Source organism: Pterocles gutturalis, unplaced genomic scaffold (assembly GCF_000699245.1).
Source record: "Pterocles gutturalis isolate BGI_N339 unplaced genomic scaffold, ASM69924v1 scaffold16689, whole genome shotgun sequence".
Taxonomy (NCBI): domain Eukaryota; kingdom Metazoa; phylum Chordata; class Aves; order Pterocliformes; family Pteroclidae; genus Pterocles; species Pterocles gutturalis.
The window spans coordinates 21,167-41,565 of NW_010136057.1; the positions used below are offsets into that span (position 1 = coordinate 21,167).

Below are 20,399 nucleotides of genomic sequence, written 5' to 3' on the forward strand. Positions count from 1 at the left end.
ACTCTCCTCAGCTCCCTGCACAGCAAGAACTCGCATGGGCTGAAAGGGCTCCTTCTGTTTGCTCCCGCAGCATGGTGCACGCTTTGTGTCTACAACACAGCCTTCAACGTCAGCTAGCAGCTGCACGTAATCTAGTGTGTAGAGGGTAGGAGAGGAAAAATGAATGCAGTCCTTCTTAAAATCTTCAGGGGACCCTAAAAAACACACTTAGCTCTTCACCGCAAGCTCTTAGCCACATATACTGATGGCATGACACTGTACCAGCAGAAATGTTTTCTACTTAGCATGACTTATTTAGAAGATGATTTAAACATTGTTAATGATCCATCATTGATGTTTAGGCATCATTCACCCTTTCCTGTATCAGTTACACTGGAAATGCTAGTTATCCTAAAATAGTTAAGGTTAGAATTACAGAATTAAGCCAAAAAATAAAAATATTTTGGCATTAGATTTAGATAGAAGCTAATTTTAGCTTAATAAAATAAAAAAAAAAAAAAGGAATACACCAGAAATGTGCCTCTGCTGTGGATTAGAGAGAATAGAAAAGAATGTATAGCACTCCGTGTAAGGAACGAATTGGAAATTTTTGGTTTTAGAAGCAGCTCTTGCCAAGATTGCATACCCCAAGAACAGAGCTCTACGTCATCACTGAGCAACTGGAAAAACAACACAGAGGTTATACACTATGGATTTTTAATCCTGACTAATTTACTTTGAGTTTTGGCAAAGGAAACCTATTGAACTCTTAATTTCTCTTCCATCTTAAGGTTTTTTTTCTTCATTTCAAAGATAAGTGAAAGTTGTATATGATTGAATATCCTTTGTATCAGATGATTGTGCAATGTCTTTATCATAACTATTTTGCCATAACTATTTATGGCAGTATCATATTATGAAAGTAGCTCATAGAAGACTCTTGCTTTTTAGTTTTGCAAAGCTATCCCTCTGCTAAACAGAGGACATTACGACTGTATATTGAAACTATGTATTACCATGTATTATTGTGTATCTCAAAATCTCTGAAAATTTTGAATTGCTCAATCAAAAACACCCCAGTAAACAAGTGGTAAGTATTAAAACAGCAATATATATATATATAAGTAGCATAGTAACTGGTATTCATTAGCATTAAATAGGACAGAAACAAATGCTTTAAATTGTGGCTGTTATGTTTTGATTCTTTTAAGAATTATAATGTTTTCATTTACCTATGTATGTTTGTTTACATACAAATTATCCCCAAGGGATTATCATCTAGTCTCCAGCAACTCTCTCAGTAAGTGTTAGATCCAAGAATCCTTTTACTTTTTGTCACATCGTATAACCTTAACAGTTATGCATTTCTGGTTTTGCTATATTGCTTTACTTCAGTTAAATAAAAATGCTAGCTGATTTATTTTCCTCATTATTTGGAAAGAATGATTCACTTGATGGTCTTATGAACTGGAAAACTGTGCCTTGGCCAAGGATGTTCATGTATAAGACTCCCTGGTACTCCTTGGTTTGACTTCTAAGATGCCTCAAAACTTTTGTCTCATGCTGGCGGTTTATGTCCAGTTCTTACATTAGCAAAGAAAATACTTAAACTTGAGGCTTATCTGTGCCCAAACCTGCACTGGCTTAGCTGAACTAGTGCAAACCCAACTTCAAGTCTTTTTTAATGCCACTGTCTCTGTGGTTAGGTCAGATTGTAAACATACCCAACTGCAAATAAAAATAGTAATGCAAAGTGAAATTCTTACTGTGATTTTTGAAGAGTAGTGAGGGAACTATATTCCACAAAAACAGTTCACCTGGTTAATGACTTAAAAAAAATGTGGTATTAGCTGGAAACACATGTAAACATAAAACAAGAGGGTCTGTCATGCTTTCTTCACACATTCACCATTCTTCCTTATATCTAGACGCACTGCTTTCAGGGACAATAACCCTGCCATCAGCTCCAAGACACTTGGGTTCAGTTAAAAATCCCCAAAAGTCATGAAAATGCAGTATGAGCAAGATGCTCATGGGCAACTGGGTAGCTGCTATGAAATCATGAGACTGGAAAAAGAACCACTCAGAAAGAAGGTGGTACTAATGTAAGATGTGCAGGAAAAGGGAAGGAAGATGACTGAATTCCCACGGCTACTTAGTGAATCAGGGGTTCCACACACATGTTGCTACAGCAAACTGAACGTGACCCAACTTTGACAAAATACCAGTCTCCAACACCCTATTAAATTAACAGCTATGATTGTGAACTCTCCTGTATTTAATACTTGTGTATACATGTATGTGATGGAAAGACAAAGAATTTTAAATTATTTGATAGTAAACCCAATTTGTTCCCAAATACAAAAAAAAGTATGTCCTCTGAGAGATACTAAGTAGATAAAACAGAATGAAAATATTATATTCAATTTTGAAATCTTATGTATACACAATGTTACCTTAAGCAGAGACATTAAACCTTTAAAACAACATTAATTATATATCTCATTTTCAGATCTTGGGCTTCTGATAATCATATGAACTGTGATAATCATATTAAGTGCTGATTATCAGTTACCAGCATACAAAATTAGCATTCCCCAAACCCTACAATTTGCAAGAGCTAGGTCTAAAATAGGCATTATGTTTTCAGCATTTGAATAGCACAGGGGTTAAATACTCTGCCCTCTGTGGCTGTTCTGTACTAGGTGGTCCCCAGTCAGTATTCTGTCAGGAAGATGAACACACACATAACTAGAAGCACACAATAAGACAAAATGACGTGCAGCAGTTCATATACAACCATCAGTACTGATTCAAGTGTGCAGTGTAGCACATGCCCTGAGACTGAGAACCAAAGAATGGCCAGAATCCAGAGTGTAAGGCCTTCAACCCGAATCCAGTGCGTTATTAAACACTTAATCACACATAAGTGAGTTTATTGGCACAACAATAACCTTTGCAATGAATATGGAGAACTTAGAGGGAGTCTCACTTTTCAATGGAGCATCCATACTGCAGAGATATTTACGTTAACTCATACAGTCAGCTCCCAAGATGATCATTCCCTTATGCAAATAGACAACTTGTAGTATAAGCATGCATTAAGATTCCTGAGAAAAAAGTTACTATATCCTTATATTCTTTTACTTGAGAAAATCCAGTATTATTCCAAATCCCCTGAAATAAAAAAAGAAAAAATATTTTTATTGGCAAGCTTATTGTTGAATAGTTTGTGTCATCTAGGTGTTCCTATTTCCTCAATGCTGTAAGCCTGCTCCTGCATTTTCTCGCCCGGAGACACCTCATTCACCCAAAATTTTCATTAATTCAAAAGAATTTTTACAGATGGAAAACCACCACAATAGAATCTGCTCCAGTTTTATCATCTAAATTTTCTGCCTCCTATTACTTGCCTAACTCACAACTAAGAAACTTTGTATTTTCATGATAAATCAAATCAGCTTTTGAATAGTGCACTAAAAAACACACCAATACAATCCTGACAGACTTCGTGTCTGCAGAGTTCTCTCATCGTGGACATGAGAAGCATTCTCTAGAAGTCAAACTTTGGATACAACTTCAAGATTATCTGATTAGCACGTTCCTTTTTTAGAAGATTAGCTTTTCTGAAAGCAATCTTCCTGTTTTGATTATTATACATAGTATTTGCTCTTTAAGCATGCTTACCTCCCCTTCTTTTTTCCTCCTTACATCAGCTGATTGCTCTGTACTCCCCCAAAATTATCTTCTCATTCATGCTGCTCTGCTGCTAGTTCACTAAATCAATAAGGTCTTTGAGAATTTTCATCTTGGTAGGTAAGTTATTTTTCATCTCCAACAAGGATGTCAGGAATGCTTTTATGCTATCAACCTCACCATGGTTTTTGCTCACCTATAGCCAAAACCCCCAGATGAACACAATGCTGTAAGATGAAACAGCACAGGTGAGAATATGAGAATCCCTAATGGAAGACAAAATTTTGTTTTAGACAGAGCAGGCGATGCAAACATTAGGAAATATTCTTCAGCAGGTTTGCTACTGTGGCTTGTTTCTTACAGGTATTAATAACGCAATATTACATTGATCTGGATCTTTCCTCCAAAAACATGGGGTTTTTGTCACGACATGCACAAACTGAGAAATAAGGCTAAATACACAAACCCTAATATTAACAGTCAAGATACCATTCAAAAGTTTGTCAGGTTTAACCTTCTGCACTTAAATATAGCTATTTTAAATATCTGCAGTTTCATTCAATCATTTTCTTCCGAAATGACTGTCTTGAAGGGACCTAGTGTGGAAAAGTCAGAATATCGGTCTAAAAATATAGATGGCACCATGAAAACAGTTTTGAAAAACAGTTAAGCATGCTTACTTATGTGTTTGTCTAAGTTCCTCAGCCCTTTTTCCCTGAACAGTTCACAGTATCATTCCAAACATTACTGACCAAGCATGACAACAATTTGAGGTTTCCAGCATATCACTTAAAACAAAGGGAGAGGTGAGGTCTACAGGTAACTTTTAATGCAAGTCTTGAAAATTTTAGAAGATTCTGATATTTTTCCCTTCCCAAGACATGTGATTGCATTTATTTACATATATTTTTACCTTTTGCCATACATTTATATCTGTTATTGCCAGTTACCCTTTTCATTCTTAAACAATAGCGCAAATGGTTTACAGTCATGACACCTCACAATAGCCTCACTTGCCATTTATGCAAAATTAAAGAAAATCAAGCCTAAACACTTTTTTTTTTAAATCTTCTGTCCAGTCAGGATTTTATCCTCATTTATTAATAGCTGTGGCTGGCAGAACACACCAAAGGTGCCGATACTCATGACTAATCTAGATGAAGTTAGCTGACAGGAGATAATTTTCTTCAGTTCTTCATTCAGCTCTTACTCATCCCAGGTATCTCCGTATTTATTTACTTTAACTAAAAAAAAAGAAGAAAAAGTAGTCACATATGACTTAACTGCAAAAGTTTCTATTATACAGTGCTGAAAAATATGATGAAATGCATTATCATTTAAAGTGGTGAGCGTCAGTCACAGCACAACAGACATCTAATTAAAGCTACTTTTGAATAAATGGAGAGAAGAGTTTGTTAATCACTATTCTTCAATGAATTAATACTCAGCTAATAGGCCTACTGTGCTAATTCCTGCTCTACAGAATTTGCAATTACTTTGAAACAAATGTAACATGTGGATGAAACAAAGACAATTGGAGGAAACGGGCAAGGAATGTTACAATAAATAATGTGGCTACATAATCTAGTTACGTGCACAATTGGATGGATTCAGGATAGTTAAAAACACACTCAAAGACAAACAGAAATCAGTAATCCCTACTAGGAAACTACTCAGCCATTATTATTTGGCAGCCTCCTTTAGTATAATTGAGTCAGCGAGTAAAAAAAAACAGAGTACTGGATTTATTCAGAAGTATGTCGCGTGTAACTGAACAAATGACCAGAAAGTGAAAAGACGCTCTCTTAAAAGTGAGCTGCAAAGTATTGTGTGACTGCCTGCCATCACTGACAGGGTGAAGGATGGATCTATATGATCCAGTAGGAATGCTGACACTAGTCAGGCACCTCTTTATGAATCTACTTGCAGGTCTATTAATACCTATCTGCAGTAGAACCAGCGGAACAAAGCAGAATGTATGGTCCTTGTTTATGCACTGACAAATCTCTTTTAAGCTGACTGATATCACAGTGAGGCACAATAAGAAGCTCTCCTAATGTACAATTTGATTTCCATTTCCATTTCTATTAACCACTGCACGGCAGCTGAGCAGGCTGTGGCCATTCCCTGGAAAATGGTCCAGTCCAGATCACTATGCACATGCACGTATTTGTACGGCTACAATGAAGGGACCAGCAGATGGAAGTTAGGGACTGCTTAAAGCTGGTTTAAACATGGTTTATTTTCCCTTATATCCTTGCAATAGAGGGCAGAAACCACTGTCTCCTATTTGCTAGTCTGGTTCCTACAAGACAGAGATAGAGGACGAACAAAGGGGTAACGATTCAGGATGGATGAACAGGCCTAAAAGTAACGTGTCCAGTGTGTCCCAAGAAGCCAAATCAGATCTTTGTGCGCAACATCAGTAGAATCCCTGAACTGCACATTTAAATGTGCTTCCACTTGTAAAACAATTCTGAATTTCTGTATTCCTTCCTTATTCTTTTTCCCTCAAAATACAAAGACATATTCTTAAAAGTCTATTTATGAATCTCATGCACTGCTCAGTGTAGTTCCATTCTCAAAGCCCAAGTATAACCATCAAATGGAACACAAACATAACAGACGGAGCGCAATATTTGATCAACATTTTATAGAGGTCTTCTGTAGACCTCAAATAACTAAAAATAAAATAATTAGTGGATATTCTCATTTCACAGCCACAAGATTTGCCATGGAATATGGCAAGGTTTGCAGAATGCTGCTTAAGATTTCTGTATATCATTTTCAAGTGACATTTCTAGGCTTCCTATTTGTGGAGAAATATCTTGGAAACTGTGAAAATCAATGAAGTGTCAGCTAATGGAATTTAGAAGCAATCTGAAACTACAGTTTTCAATAATTTTTAATGTCTCATTTGGCATAGTCGCGTGATAAGAGAAAAAGGCTTTCATCCTTGAAATAACAGATTTAAATCATTACTCAATAATTGTTTATAATTTTTATTTCAAGACTGCGTAGATCTGTCCAAAGACACATGATCTGGAGAAAGTAATGCACAAGCAGGAAATGGACACTCTTAATCAACACTGTTCCCAAGCTTACTATCACTGCTTCAGAACTTTTTGCATTAATATACTTTTCTATACTTTATCACCACCTGTTATGCCTAATAGATGTTAGCTATTCCTACAAATCTTGTTGCAATGTGATTAACAAGACTGGACACTGCATACAAACCCCAGCAATTCAAGCTGACTAGTCCAGCAGTGTGTTAAACAGTAAAACATTCTTCTTGCTAAAATCATTTTCAGAGATGTCACACTAAATAAAAAATGTTTAGAGCAAGCAATTATGAATTGATTCTGTGTCTCCTTTTCAAAAAAATGATTGAAGCAAAAAGATGATTGAATGGCATCTTATTATTCTTATTGCCTTCTTATTTTGGTGTGTAAAGTTTTGTTTTTCACTCTGAAAACAAATCTCAATACTGATGCCAAATACTGTTTCCTTCCTTTGAGTTTTAATGTAGAAAATTAATCTCTACAAACAATGCCTCTATAGAAATCCTCTAATTCCACATGAAACAATTCATAAAAATAAATACCCTCCTTCAAAACCATCAACCGTGTGCTCTATTTTGAGACAACAATGCTATCTAAAACATACAGCCCTATCAATAGCTAAGCCCCTTCAGTACAGCTCTGAGCTCAGAGAATTCTTTGTTGGAAGAGGTTGCTCAATATAGTCAATAAACCAAAAGTTACGAGACTTTCAGAATGGCACCAAGCAATATGGCTGCAGAAGAGGAATTATAATTTGCTACTGGAAGATCAATATTTTTGAAAAAAATAAAAAAAATTTTGAAATATGAAAATAAAGACCACATCACATATGAGATACCTGTAAATACAGTAAAAATAAATTGCTTAAAGGGTAAGCAAAATTAAGCCATTTTTAACATTATTGCCAATATTTGAATTTACTACGTATTTCTGTAAATCAGTATATTACCTTCCTTAACTGGTTTTTCCTGTGAAAACTTGCTTGGAGTTTCTGCCTTTGGCGGTAGCATTACCTCATATGTCTCTCTATGTTTATTCCTTAATTCCTCATATGTGACGCCTTTTTTTTTACGACTTTCTTCTGGAATTGGAGCAGGATCTGAAAACAAAACAAACACCAAAATACTAGAAATGGCATCACACCAAAACTTGGCTACAACCTATTCTAGAATGACAGTTAATTACAGCTCAATCCCAAATGAAAAAGAGCATGACAGCTGCAATTCTAAGTGCAACTGCGAATGAACATGGTCTTTAATTAATCCTTTCCTTTTATCCCTTTCATTTTGTCAATGTGCTTTGAGAAGATTGGCAGTTAACCCCTTTTCTTCATTTTGCCCAATGGAAATCCTAACAACCATGTGTTGTTGATGAGTAAAATAGTTCTGGTCACTTTATTTAAAATGTATGATAATCATACATATAATGGGTTTCCATTCAGACTTTAAATTCTGCTTTCAAAGAATTAGGACTACATCCATCATATGTCACCTGATAAACATTTTATCCTTTTATGTACATTTATGATGCAGAATCTTGGATCTATAATTAAGGTTCTACGAACTATTGACATTTGCGATGAAGTGTAATTACAGTTTCCTTGACACATTTACATCTGATACTTCTATATAACTAAACCCGAGTTGCATAAAAGGGCTTTTTTGTGAAATAGAAACTTTTCCATAAAGGAGTTAAAAAATCCAAACTAATTCAAAGCACAAAACCCTGCACTTGACAGTAACTTCCTCCTTTGTGTACCAGAGAGACCTGAATTCAGAATCGTGCGTTTCCCCTGCAATAGCTGAGGACAAGGTTCGTACTGGAAGGAGGGGAACAGCTGCACAGAACAGTACTTGGAAACCATTTTAGTTCTCCGTGAGAATATCAACTGTTGCCAGACAGAACACAATATGCATTCAGTTCTCAGATGATCTAAATGTTTGTCACATTATAAAAAACAGTTCAATGTCGCTGAATTAGAGTAGTATTCAGTTACAGCCCCACTGCTGCTGGTGAAAATGAAATAACCTCAGAAAGGCTAGCAGACAAATGGTAGAGACTACGGTTTATTTAGTGCACTGAAAGGATGGCACATTCACCTTCATTTCAATCAAAAAGAACTTCAAGTTAGGCTGAGTTTTTTGCAGGTTTAGTTTCACAACAGATTAAACCTTGTAAGTTAATTTACCATCTTTACTTGCAATTAGAGCTACAAAACATGAAAAAAACCCCTGAATTTAGTTTACAGTTAGAACACAAAATAATACATCTATTTATCTTCTGTGTAAAAAGAATTCTGGGAACTCCAAGCTGTTTCATTCAAAACCACTATACTGTACCATGTATGTTTGCATGGGATGAAAATACATAGTTTAGTAAGAGAAATATCTAAGAGAAAGGCAAGAGTCATTGTACTACAAACTGATGAACACTAAGACAAAACACACCTTGAACATTATAATCAGTAATTCCTGTAGGTGAAGATTCATTCAGGGAAGCACTGAATGGAACGGGTTCATAACTTGAGAGGGCTCTATCTGTTGAACTATAATCATCTGAATAGGTAGAAGAAAGTGGGAATCCAGCTCTTGGAGAAGACGACTCAGTAAATGACTGAGAAGGCATGTCTGAAAATTCAGATTTCCGACTGGAACGGCTGGAAAATAATACAACTAAATATTAAATACAGAAATACTGAAGTTAAAAATTGAAATATAAGAGTAACAGCATGTGCAGTTCAAGAAAATCTCTTTTAGTTTAAATAGTTTAGTTTCCAACAGTTATCGTCTTAAAGAAAAGTTTGGGGTGTTTTTTTTTTCTTTACATTGCACAGATGTATATAGTCCCTTCCCCCACACTCTTCCCTTCCTCCCAGAAACTTGACTCATACTTGAAAATCTCCAGAACAGAAGACAAAAGAGACAAAGCATTTTGCACTTTACAAGACAAAAATGACAATACCTTCCCCTAGGGAGTCTTCAGACAGAAGAACCGCATCAGTCACAAATAGTACAGGGTGTACCCATTTAACTACTGGTAGCATGAACTATACTTGTTTTTAAAGGCCTTTTAGGAAGAATATGCAATTTAGAACTCTTCGTCATCGGCAGCTGCTGCAATAGATCAGTACCAAACAGCAGAAGAAAAGAAGAATGAAGAACTATCTTGGGGAAATTAAATTATGAAGGTTTATTTTGTTGCTGAATTCAGCAGAAACATTAATAAATTTTCTCTTAAGAGAGAAAGGTAAGATCATATAAAGTATATTCTGGAAACTGATGCCTGATATTCTGAAGTATTTGCTACATACTCAGAATAGCCCTGCAAACTGTAACACAATGTGTCTCTATCAAGAATGCCACCACTTGGTGCCACTAGAATGTCTCTAGAGTAGTCATTCACTTTTTACTTTAAATTTCTGCTTAGATGTACTTTTAGTTTCATATGAAAACCATTTGCAATTAGTCTATTTTATTCTCACAATAAACATACAAAGCTAAGCCATTTTATTGCCTCAATTATATTTTTAAAGTACATGCAAACACAGCTTTAAAGAACTATCTAATTTTTTTATGTCCCTGACAATTTTTAACTGCAAAACAGAGTTACCAAAATAGATTAATTAGTAGATGAATAATGACCATTAAAATGTAATGATTTCTGTTGCTGGCTTAAAAGAGTAGCATGTATGGACAACAATGCAATTAGAATTAATCTAAATTAATAATTCAACCAAGGAAAAAAAAAGTAATTTATCACTTAGGAAATAAAAATTTATAGATATAAAAGAATGGGCTATTAAAGGTTGAAGGAACTTACTGGTGCAGTGGATGATGGCATTTAAACAGGTTCTCACCCAGGGTAAACAGAGTTAACCATCATGACAATTTCTTATTAGAAACTGGAGGGGCGTAAAGGGACAAGTCCAGCTCCAGTTCAGCTAAGTTTATATAGTAAAGTGGTAATTCCTAAAATTATGTTTGATGCCGTAAAAAATGTAAGCATTTCAGAATAAAGGTAAATCTTGCAGACAAAACTGTCATAAATATGAATTTATAAAGTAATTAAGAATCTAATCAAGTACTTTATAAACATTTAACAAATCTTATCACATACATAACAAGACTCACTATGCAAACACTATTTCCCCAGTTTTGAATCAAGGGTTTAAGTGAGATATTCCGAAAGTATTTCACAATTAAAAACTACTTGAGGTAGATAACATTCTGGAACAAAACAGGAAATAGTTTTAAGAACCTGATGAGTTTTTCATATGTACAGCAAATGCTGTTACAGATGTAAAGGATTTAAACAAACTGCAGTAAGTTTGACCACCATGCTTCTTCCTGCACTGATATTGTTTACTGAGCTCTTTCCTTTGATAAACACTGAAATCATTTCCACCCCCTTCCTACTTCAATCAAACTAAACTATGGGAAAAATTCCAGAATGTAACACTATTTTATTTCAGTTAACTTAGTTTACTTCTAAACTAAGGAGGCAACTTCTGCTGTCACGCTACTGTAAGTATATTCCATGGGAAAACAGCATCTTGATTTCCAAGGAATACATTTTAACAAGTAAAATGTTTCTTTTTCTACTCCTCAAAGTAATCAGTTGTAAGTAAAGAGCTCAAAATGTGTGTTTTGTAGCTGGCCAACTGATACAGGTACAGCTTCCTGAAAATGGTAGATTTGGGATAATAGGGGAAAAAAGGAAGGTCTGAAGGTCTTTGAAAGCTGCAAAGGTAGCCTTAATCTGTTAGTGTTTAAAATGTCCTATTCAAGAATAAGTTTTAAATTTAAAAGATAATTAAATTCTTACTTATGCGAACTATGTCGCTGAGCTTGTCGTAGAACATCTCCTATTGGGGAATCCTTCAGCTTCTTAAATTTCTCACTACAGATTGGCAAGTAGGATATTTTTCCAGCCAGGTATCCACATGTTCCAGCAACTTTTTTAAAAGAAAAAAAAGATGGGCTTATGTGTTGTATCATAACATTCAACATAGTTTTAAAATAATAATCTCAAATAAATTATACAGTATCTTGAATAAAAGAAAAAAACAGTTTAGCTCTAAACCGAAAACATGCAGTAATCATCTCTCTCTGCTGCTTCTGCAGACAAAGGGTACTACAAACAAATGCAACAGCTGAACAGAGACACAGCAATGATTTAGACATGGCATGAACATCAGATGATTTCAGATAGTACTTGATGAATGAAAGGTGACAAAAAAAAAGGAAAATAATTACAATCAGCTTTTTCCAAGATCCAGAAATAACAATTAACTATCAAAGATAGTCAGGAATAAAGAAAAGTAGTAAATTCTGCTAATTTAATCCATCAGAACAGTCAGATCTTGAAAAAGGCTTTTACTAGTATGAAAATAAGTCTAAAGAAATTTAGGATTAGGCTTGGTATCTTCTGAAGAGGATTCTATATGGTTGCCAGAGGGCAAACTACTGAATTAGCTGAACCCTTGCAATCACTAGAAAAATGCTTTAAATTTAGTGCATGAGCTATTTTCATCTGCTAGACAGGACATAAGAATAAATTATCACTAAAGTTCTTTCTGGGCTTAAAAGCAGGGATTTCTGTGAACTGGCTTCATCAATTTTTATGAGTGGGTCAAATGGAGTATGAAGGCATACAAGGGACTATAAGGCAATTAATAAAAGTTTTGTTGTTGACTTTGTAGGAGAAAAGGACTAGATTCTTCTTTCATATGCAATGAGTATTTTCTAAATACAAAGACTAAAAACTCTCAGTCATGTTTAAGTCAGGAAAGTGTTAATTACCAGTAACATTAATCCTCTGAGGTTCTCACACTGTAGATTACATCGCCTGGGAATCAATATAGGATTTTACCCTATCCTGCTGTACTGGTACTGAAATTGTGATTCCTGTTCTAATATCTGTATTTTCAAACGGAGGTTTAAAATCCTTTTCCAAGGGAAAAGAGAACAGCCACAATTATGAGAGAAGTTTACAAATGAGAAATGTAAGGGTTTAGCTGTTTAGCAGCTCAAATAAATTTGAAGAGACCTCAAATGCTGTAAGTATGCACAAAGGGAAAAATTACAAGCTCCTAGAAGGAAAAATGGCACAACAAGAATTCAAACTAAATATTTAGCAAAATAAAGCTAAACAACAAAGGTGATTAATCTTTGGCATAAATTACAAGAGTGTCTCCTTTTCCCGAGTCCTTCCAGTCAAGAAAAGTGGAAGCAGCTCTCTGGAAGATGTTTCACTTGAAGTAATTATTGGCTAAAATATTTGCTTTCTCATATTACAGAACTAATAGCTAGATGATCCACATTTTCAAAGTTAGCACAGTAAATTAGAAATTGTTTCTCTCTGCTTCTTTTGTATTCACTGTGACAAGACCTTAGAGAAGCTGATCGGAGACAGATCAAAGAGGCCAGGTCCCGCTGCCAGTTAACATGAAGTAGGACATGTGGATCTTGCCCTTCTTTGACAAAGAGGGATAGAGGACCAATTGTCCTATGCTATGTTGAAGGGAATGCTGCCGATGTAGTGTATCAGTCATGACTAACTAGAAGTTCCACTAAATTGTCAGAGTGCCTAGAAGAGTACTGAGTAAAGTTATGAATAATTCCTACAGACAGAAGAACATCCTGTAATTTGAAAATCTCTATCTAGAAAATGAAACACCTCTCAATTTCCAGATATACAGGTAGATAGCAAGGCCAGGTTGAATGAGGCTTTGAGCAACCTGGTCTAGTGGGAGGTATCCCTGCCCATGGCAGAGGAGCTGGAACTCGATGAACCCTAAGGTCCTTTCCAACCCAAACCATTCTATGATTCTATAAAACCAAGAGGGGCAAAGCAGGGAAAGATGCAAGACAGAGACTAAATAAAACTTGACTCAACTATGTTAGTTAGATACACAAGACCAATTACTGTAGTCAGGAATAGATACTCTTTGGAATTAAGAATCTAACAACCACAAGTGACACACACCATTATGAAAGACAGACTATTGTAATCAACAGATGTAGCAGCAATATGCTCAGATCAGTGATAGCACAAAAGCAAGAACTGTCTTAAACTGTCTCTCTGTTGTTTAACATCAGCTACCTAAGAGCTAGCAGCAGTGCCCGGAATTGCATATGCTCTTCCTTCAGAACTCATGGAGGAAAAAAAAAAAACCACAACGCTGCTTCCTTCAATCAGATTTCACTGCAGGAGGAATGTGCACTTAAATTATGAGACATAATTTGGACCTGTAACCTATGCCCCTGGCAATAGTTTTCAGGAAGATCCTGTAGGCAATAGGTGCATCTGACCTAAGCAATGAGAGGATAAAATGAAAACTGCTTAACTCAGGCCTTTTACACTCCAGCTATATCCCAGAAAAATCCCCATACTTAAAATACACATAAATCACACGAAGCTGCCTACTGAAAAACAACCAAAACACACACTTTATAGAAAATTATTTTAGTATAAAATGAAAGTCCATATACCTCCAGTGTACATGGAAAAGGACATGCCAGAAGTATTCTGGTTTATAACTTTAATAGCAAGAACAGTTGGTCCAGCTGGACTTATTTCCTGGTCCAGCTCCTTATTTCTTCCCTTAATTTTGAAACTTAGTTCTATTAAATAGGAGGAACGTGGCCCTTGACTAGAAATGTGTAGGAGCTATAAGGGAAATAGTAATTCTATTATTTATAAGAAACATTTGTGTTATACCATTGTTTGGAGTTCAAAGAAAGCAAGAATTTAGCATAAACAAATGGCAGCCCTAGTCTCTCACATTAATTTATCTCCTTTAACAACACTTCCTTCACTGCAGATTATGGGTTTTGCCCTCTTCCCACTGAAGTAAACTGTAAGAGTAAGTGGCTGTATCTGGGCAGATTGGCAAGATGGCAACTTCCTGTTTTACTGTCATGTACTGCACTGAAAAGGTTAATTTATTAATTTTTTATTATACTTAATAAAAATAATTCACATGAAATGGCTGTTTTCCTACAATTGTACATACATAATGTCCAGGAAAAAAAGGCACTAGAATAGCCTGAACGGGGCAAGTGAGACACATGAATAAAGACCTTCAGATTAGGAAGGGAGGGGCGGGTGTACTCTGGCAAAGTAAAGTAAGCTTGTACAGTATTTATTTACAATGTTTTTCTCTTAAATTATTACACCTGTCAAGCAATTTTATGGAAAGCCTATAAACAAAACTTGTCTAAAATGTGCTGCACAAATTCAGAGATGGTGAATAAAAGAAATGCTCTACCTCTTGGCGTTTAACAGGTTCTTGCAGTATGAGATGTTGTAGTTAAGAAACACAGCTAAAAAGTTGCTGACTGACAAAATTAACTCCAGGAAGGTGAAACTTACTCACTGGATATATCAGATCACTTACTCCTATATTCAGGCACAGTTGTATCAATGTAAGCATTGATTCTGTAAGTGCCAGATTCTCCACCTGGGACCGGGCAATCCTGGTTATACATACAAACCAGGGAAGAGAGGCTAATGAGCAGCCCTGCAGAAAAAGAACCGGGGGTTTGGGTTGATGGCAAGCTGAATATGAGCCAGCAATGTGTCCCAGCAGCCAAAAGCACCGTGTCCTGGGCTGCATCAAGCACAACATACCTAGCTAACCAAGGGAGGCGACTGTCCCACTCTACACTGCACTGAACATCCCCACCTCAAGTAGTGTGTGCAGCTTTGGGTGCCTCAACGTAAGAAGGACATCAAACTGTTAGAGTGTGTCCAGATGAGGGTGGTCAAGATGGTGAAAGGTCTTGAGGATGAGACTTAGAAGGAGTGGCTGAGGTAACTTGGCTTGTTCAGCTTGGAATAGAAGGCTGAGGGGCAACCTCATCAAAGCCTACAACTTCCCCAACAGGGGAAGTGGAGGGGGAAGTGGAGGGGGAAGTGCTGATCTCCTCCCTCCTCCCCTCAGGGGAAATTCAGGTTGGAACTTAGAAAAAGATTCTTCACTGAGAGGGTGGTCAGTCACTGGAACAGGCTCCCCAGGGAAGTGGTCATGGCACCAAGCATGTCAGAGTTCAAGCAGCATCTGGATGACACTCAGTCATATGGTTTAGTATTAGGTGTTCCTGCAAGGAGCAGGGAGTTGTACTCAACGACCCTGATGGGTCCCTTCCAAACTGAGATATTCTATGATTCTATACAGTGGAGTCACAGTGAATCAGCCACCTAGTCTCATGGGAATTACATCTGCGTAACAGACTCCAGAACCTAAGGCATGGATACAAGCTGAATTTATATGTAGCTTTTACTTACATGCAACTTTTATGAAAGAGCCAAATCTCGAGGTATCTCTTAGAACACCTGAAAAAGAGGATCAAAGTAATTAGTAAAAAAATATTAAGAATTAAGCTGAAAAACATCAACTTTATTTATGTTTGTAGGTTAGTTTGTAGTTAGCAGTTTACTCTTTTACTCTTAGCATTGAAGAAAATTCAAGCAAACCAAGCAAACATCTGAATTCCCCAAAAAATTATAAAAATCTAGGAAACCACAGAGCATTACTACACGCTATAGAATATACAGTTTCATAATCACTGAAACATTGCATTTGCCAAACAACATAAAATGAACATGAATTTGATTTTAAAATTTTGCTCCTTCTTTAGTTTTAGAAACTGCAAATCATGTAGCTGAAGAGTCTGAATCTTTGTTAACTACAAGTAGATTAGACATCGTATTATTATAGTAACTTTATTAACAGCAGAAATATTTCATCTGATCAAATCCAAATTAACCCAAAGTATGTTTACACTTTACCTTTCCTAATTAAGAAACTAGTAGCAAGCATGCTCACTGCAGCCAAAGGAAAAGCTGTGAAGAGGAAGAAAAGTTGCTTAAAATATGATTTTCAATATTTTCAACCACATTTAACAAAATATGCAATAAAATTAGAGTTGCTAGGCCTTACTAAGCTAATCTGTATAAGAATATAAGCATATATATAATTGGCAAACTGTATATAAATTATGAAACATTCTCAATTCCAGTTTTTAAGACATACTACAAATCACGCAGTACTGGTTAACGAGTCATCCTGTCTTCATTAGACTTCAGGCTTCCTACAATACAAAAACCAATGCCAGAAGGGATAAAGCTCTAAGGACAAGACTCCAGGTCTAGCTACAACTGCTACAGCATCAAGGTGCAGAACTTTAAACCACAGAAGCATGTACAGTTCTTCAGGATGGAAAGCAGTTATGTAGAGGTCAGTGCCTCTAAAAATTTCTGACAACCAGAAGTCTCCATTTTGTTTTAACATAAGAACTTTAGATATGTCATAATGAAATTACATTTTATACAAGTCTGAAAATGTGTATGTTACAACGAGGCTCAACAATTTTACCTAGGAGAGAAATATTTGCAACAGCACTAAATGTTTATAGTGTTTTGATGCACGCAATCTGATAATTAAGTTAATATTTGAAGACAGATTGTATTTTTTTAGAATTTGGACAACAGAGTATTAAAATATACTTTGCAAACTAACAGTGTATTCCTCCACAAATTCTGACAGGTCTAAACCAGGTCAGCAGTCCAACCAGGATTTCAGGGTAAATATGACTGGATCACACTTTTACAAAAAGGTATTGGCTCCTTGGTTCACTAGCAAGATTACAGTAACACTTCAAAATAGAGAATAAAATCTTCCAATCTACTGAAGATTAAAACCCTGATGCTTTTAGAAATTCTAAACCTAGATTTTCAAAAATTTAGAGTTCTAAATTTTCTGAGATACAGAATGACAGTGCAGGTTTGAAGCTAAATTGTACAAGAAAAAAGAAACAAGGAGGAGGTGTTAAAAAAAAAATCCAGAAGAACTTATTACAGAAGACTTCAGTCTAACAGTTAGAGGTTTGAAATGATTTATAAACCCAACACAAATATTCCGGACATCAAAGTCAGGTTACGCACTTTAGTGGAAACAGCTGCTAGTATGTGAGCATATAAATGACCTGAATTGGTAATGAGAAGTTAAAAGAATAATAGGTAAATGATAATTGAGTTCCCATATAAAAATTAATATTAATAATTATTCAAGTGTAGAAAAAAACAAAAGCAGGTTAGTAAATCAGAAAATATTTTTCTGCTTCAGGAACAAAATAAATTCTAGGAAAAATAAAGGAAGGCTGATAATCAACAGAACATAATTTAAGGATGGGAATGTAATGTACCCTACTCGAAATGGTTTTACAGGGAAAAAGTCATATTGATCTGGTGTGATTTTGTTAGCAAGATTAGAAGTGTGAAAGGTAAAATTTTAGATTGTAGGGCGAATTTTTAAGAGTATTAGAATTTATATCATATTACAATGTGATTAAAAATTCATAATACCAGTAAAACATATATTAAACTGAATTATGAAATTACTGGCAAGCGTTTCTGAAATAGATGCTGTCAATAGAAACTATGGCAAAACAGAGAGGGTTTGTAAGAATGGGAAAAATTGGCTACAGCTTGAAACTTGAATAAACAAACTGAATAAACACAAATTTATAGTAATATCTGTGAATAACAAGAACTGACACAATAAGAGGCGAGAATGTCAGGGCAGTCACACAGGCAGCCCATACCTCTTGCAAAGGGGCATTCAAATAATATGTATTTAATATGGGAAATACAACAATCTAGGTATATGTAACGCAGAACAATGAAACAAAGACAGGAGACCTAGGAAACAGCAACAGGCTTTGGGCTCTCCCAGTGAGATAACAGCACTGTACACGACCCCTGAAAAAAAATCTCTCAATTACTGCTATAGCTCCCTAAAGTGAAATTACTCAATAAATTAATTTGGGGCTTCTCAACAATACTTTCATGTTTTTTCTTCAGTCTCTGTATAAAGATGAACAGGGCAAGTAAGTTACCTTGCCAATCAAGAACTCACAGCAGAACACCTCAAGAAGAGCAAACAAATCCCTCCCCTCTTGTCTTCCAGAAGAGGGATTATCAATAAGCCATAAACAGTTGGCACCTTACTACTAACAAACCCGAGTCCTTTCGCTTATAAAAATAAGAAGAAAATGGCTAGATGTTAGCAAACAAGCTGAAGGTTTACAGGTATTTGAATAAAAGTGGAAAAGGAGAATGCCAAAGCAACGGAGAAAGATAAAGCCGAACTTTGAATCGTCAATTCAAAACACAATGCCTTACAAGTTTCCCCTGAAAATATTGGCTTCCAGGAGATACCAGAGCCCCGGCGTGCTAAATTTAGCAAATCAGCTGCTAGATTCTTCATCCATCCTAGTTTCTGCTAAGCCACCTATCAGCATCAGAAGTAATCTACTAGTATGTGATAAAATAGCAGGCAACAATCACACCAGAAGGCTTGTTCAAACCTCTTGACCAGGTGTATAAAAAACAGGCATGCCTTGAACATTTTTATTACAGAAACAATGTTAAGAAGTAATGCAATCAATTCTCAATGTTTTGGAAAACCCTCACCCCCCAACATAACACTGGTATTTCAAATAAATTAAGATGAGACGTAAACTATACTGTGAAAACAATTCAAGTTTATTATTCCTGTATGCTAGCTGTAGTACAAAAATTACTGACTGCAGAACCACTTGAGAATCTTGGCTTTACTTACAGAGGAAAAAAGCACAAAAACATCTGGCCCTGCACAGACACAGAAATTTTCTCCAAAACTTGAGTGACTACTTATACATTGTTCTCTTCACAAGTCTCCATAAAGACAGAAAGCAATGGTTCTTAAGTTAAACTATTTTACTCTTGCATTCTAAAGATAACAACAAAAATTGAAAATAAAAATGCAGAAATAACAAAAAAATCAGAAACATAAGTAAATGAGAAAATCCATTAATTATATCTATTTTCAGACTTTTAATACTTACAAATTATGTCACACCTTTTACAAAATTCCTGTCTTACAAGCTCTTAATAAATGTAAATCCTACATGGATCAGCTAGGATGCAATTTTAGACCATGTGAAGCTTGTTAATGAACGGTTGCAATACACTGACCCTCACCTTCTTTCCTTAATGCCTCAGGTAACAACAAAAACTAAGGGTGGAAAAAAAGCAAACTAAGTTTACCAGCAAACTGAACTTACCTCTGTATCGGGCACTCTCTTCAGCACATTCCTTGAGGAGTCTTCTTTCCTCCTCTGTGGGCACATAAGGCTTAGGTACTTCCCTCTTTCATTAGGGAAACAGATTAAAAAAGAATGAGCAAAAGAAAGGTTTGGGGGGTTTTTCAATTAAAAACTTTGTCTAACTTTCACACTTTGTACTGTATGCACTTTCACAGAACTATACTGAAGGAACTGGTGCCTTTTGTCTCTGTCACATGAAATATATAATTTTAAAAATCCAATTCTTCTATAAATCACATGAGAGAGCAGAAAATATTTTGTGTACAGTCAAATCCCAACTCAGTCCAGTCCTTCTTTTTCAGACCAAGCCTGCTTTGGTCACTGCAACCAGCCTTCCAAACTAATGAAATCTGACAGCTCAGTAAATCCCTTTTAAACATGTATTTGTTAGGGTTTTAATTACACAATGCACGCTGTCCGTTTACACGCATACATTTACTGAAAGCCAGCCAGCTGTTTCGCCAGAGTGTGAGAAGTTTCTACCAGAGCTGCGTGACCCTCTCCC

At 35.8% G+C, this 20,399-nt stretch overlaps 1 protein-coding gene across 1 annotated transcript; it reads right to left on the reverse strand.

The window, feature by feature from the left end:
* Positions 1–4,482: 4,482 nt before the first annotated feature.
* On the reverse strand, positions 4,483–19,937 carry OCIAD1 (OCIA domain containing 1; the record flags this gene model as incomplete). The annotated part of the gene is made up of 7 exons (XM_010082170.1): positions 4,483–4,919; positions 7,690–7,839; positions 9,188–9,396; positions 11,565–11,694; positions 16,032–16,079; positions 16,536–16,589; positions 19,853–19,937. Coding segments are annotated over 7 exons (714 nt in total), but the record flags the coding sequence as incomplete, so codon positions are not given.
* Positions 19,938–20,399: the final 462 nt, after the last annotated feature.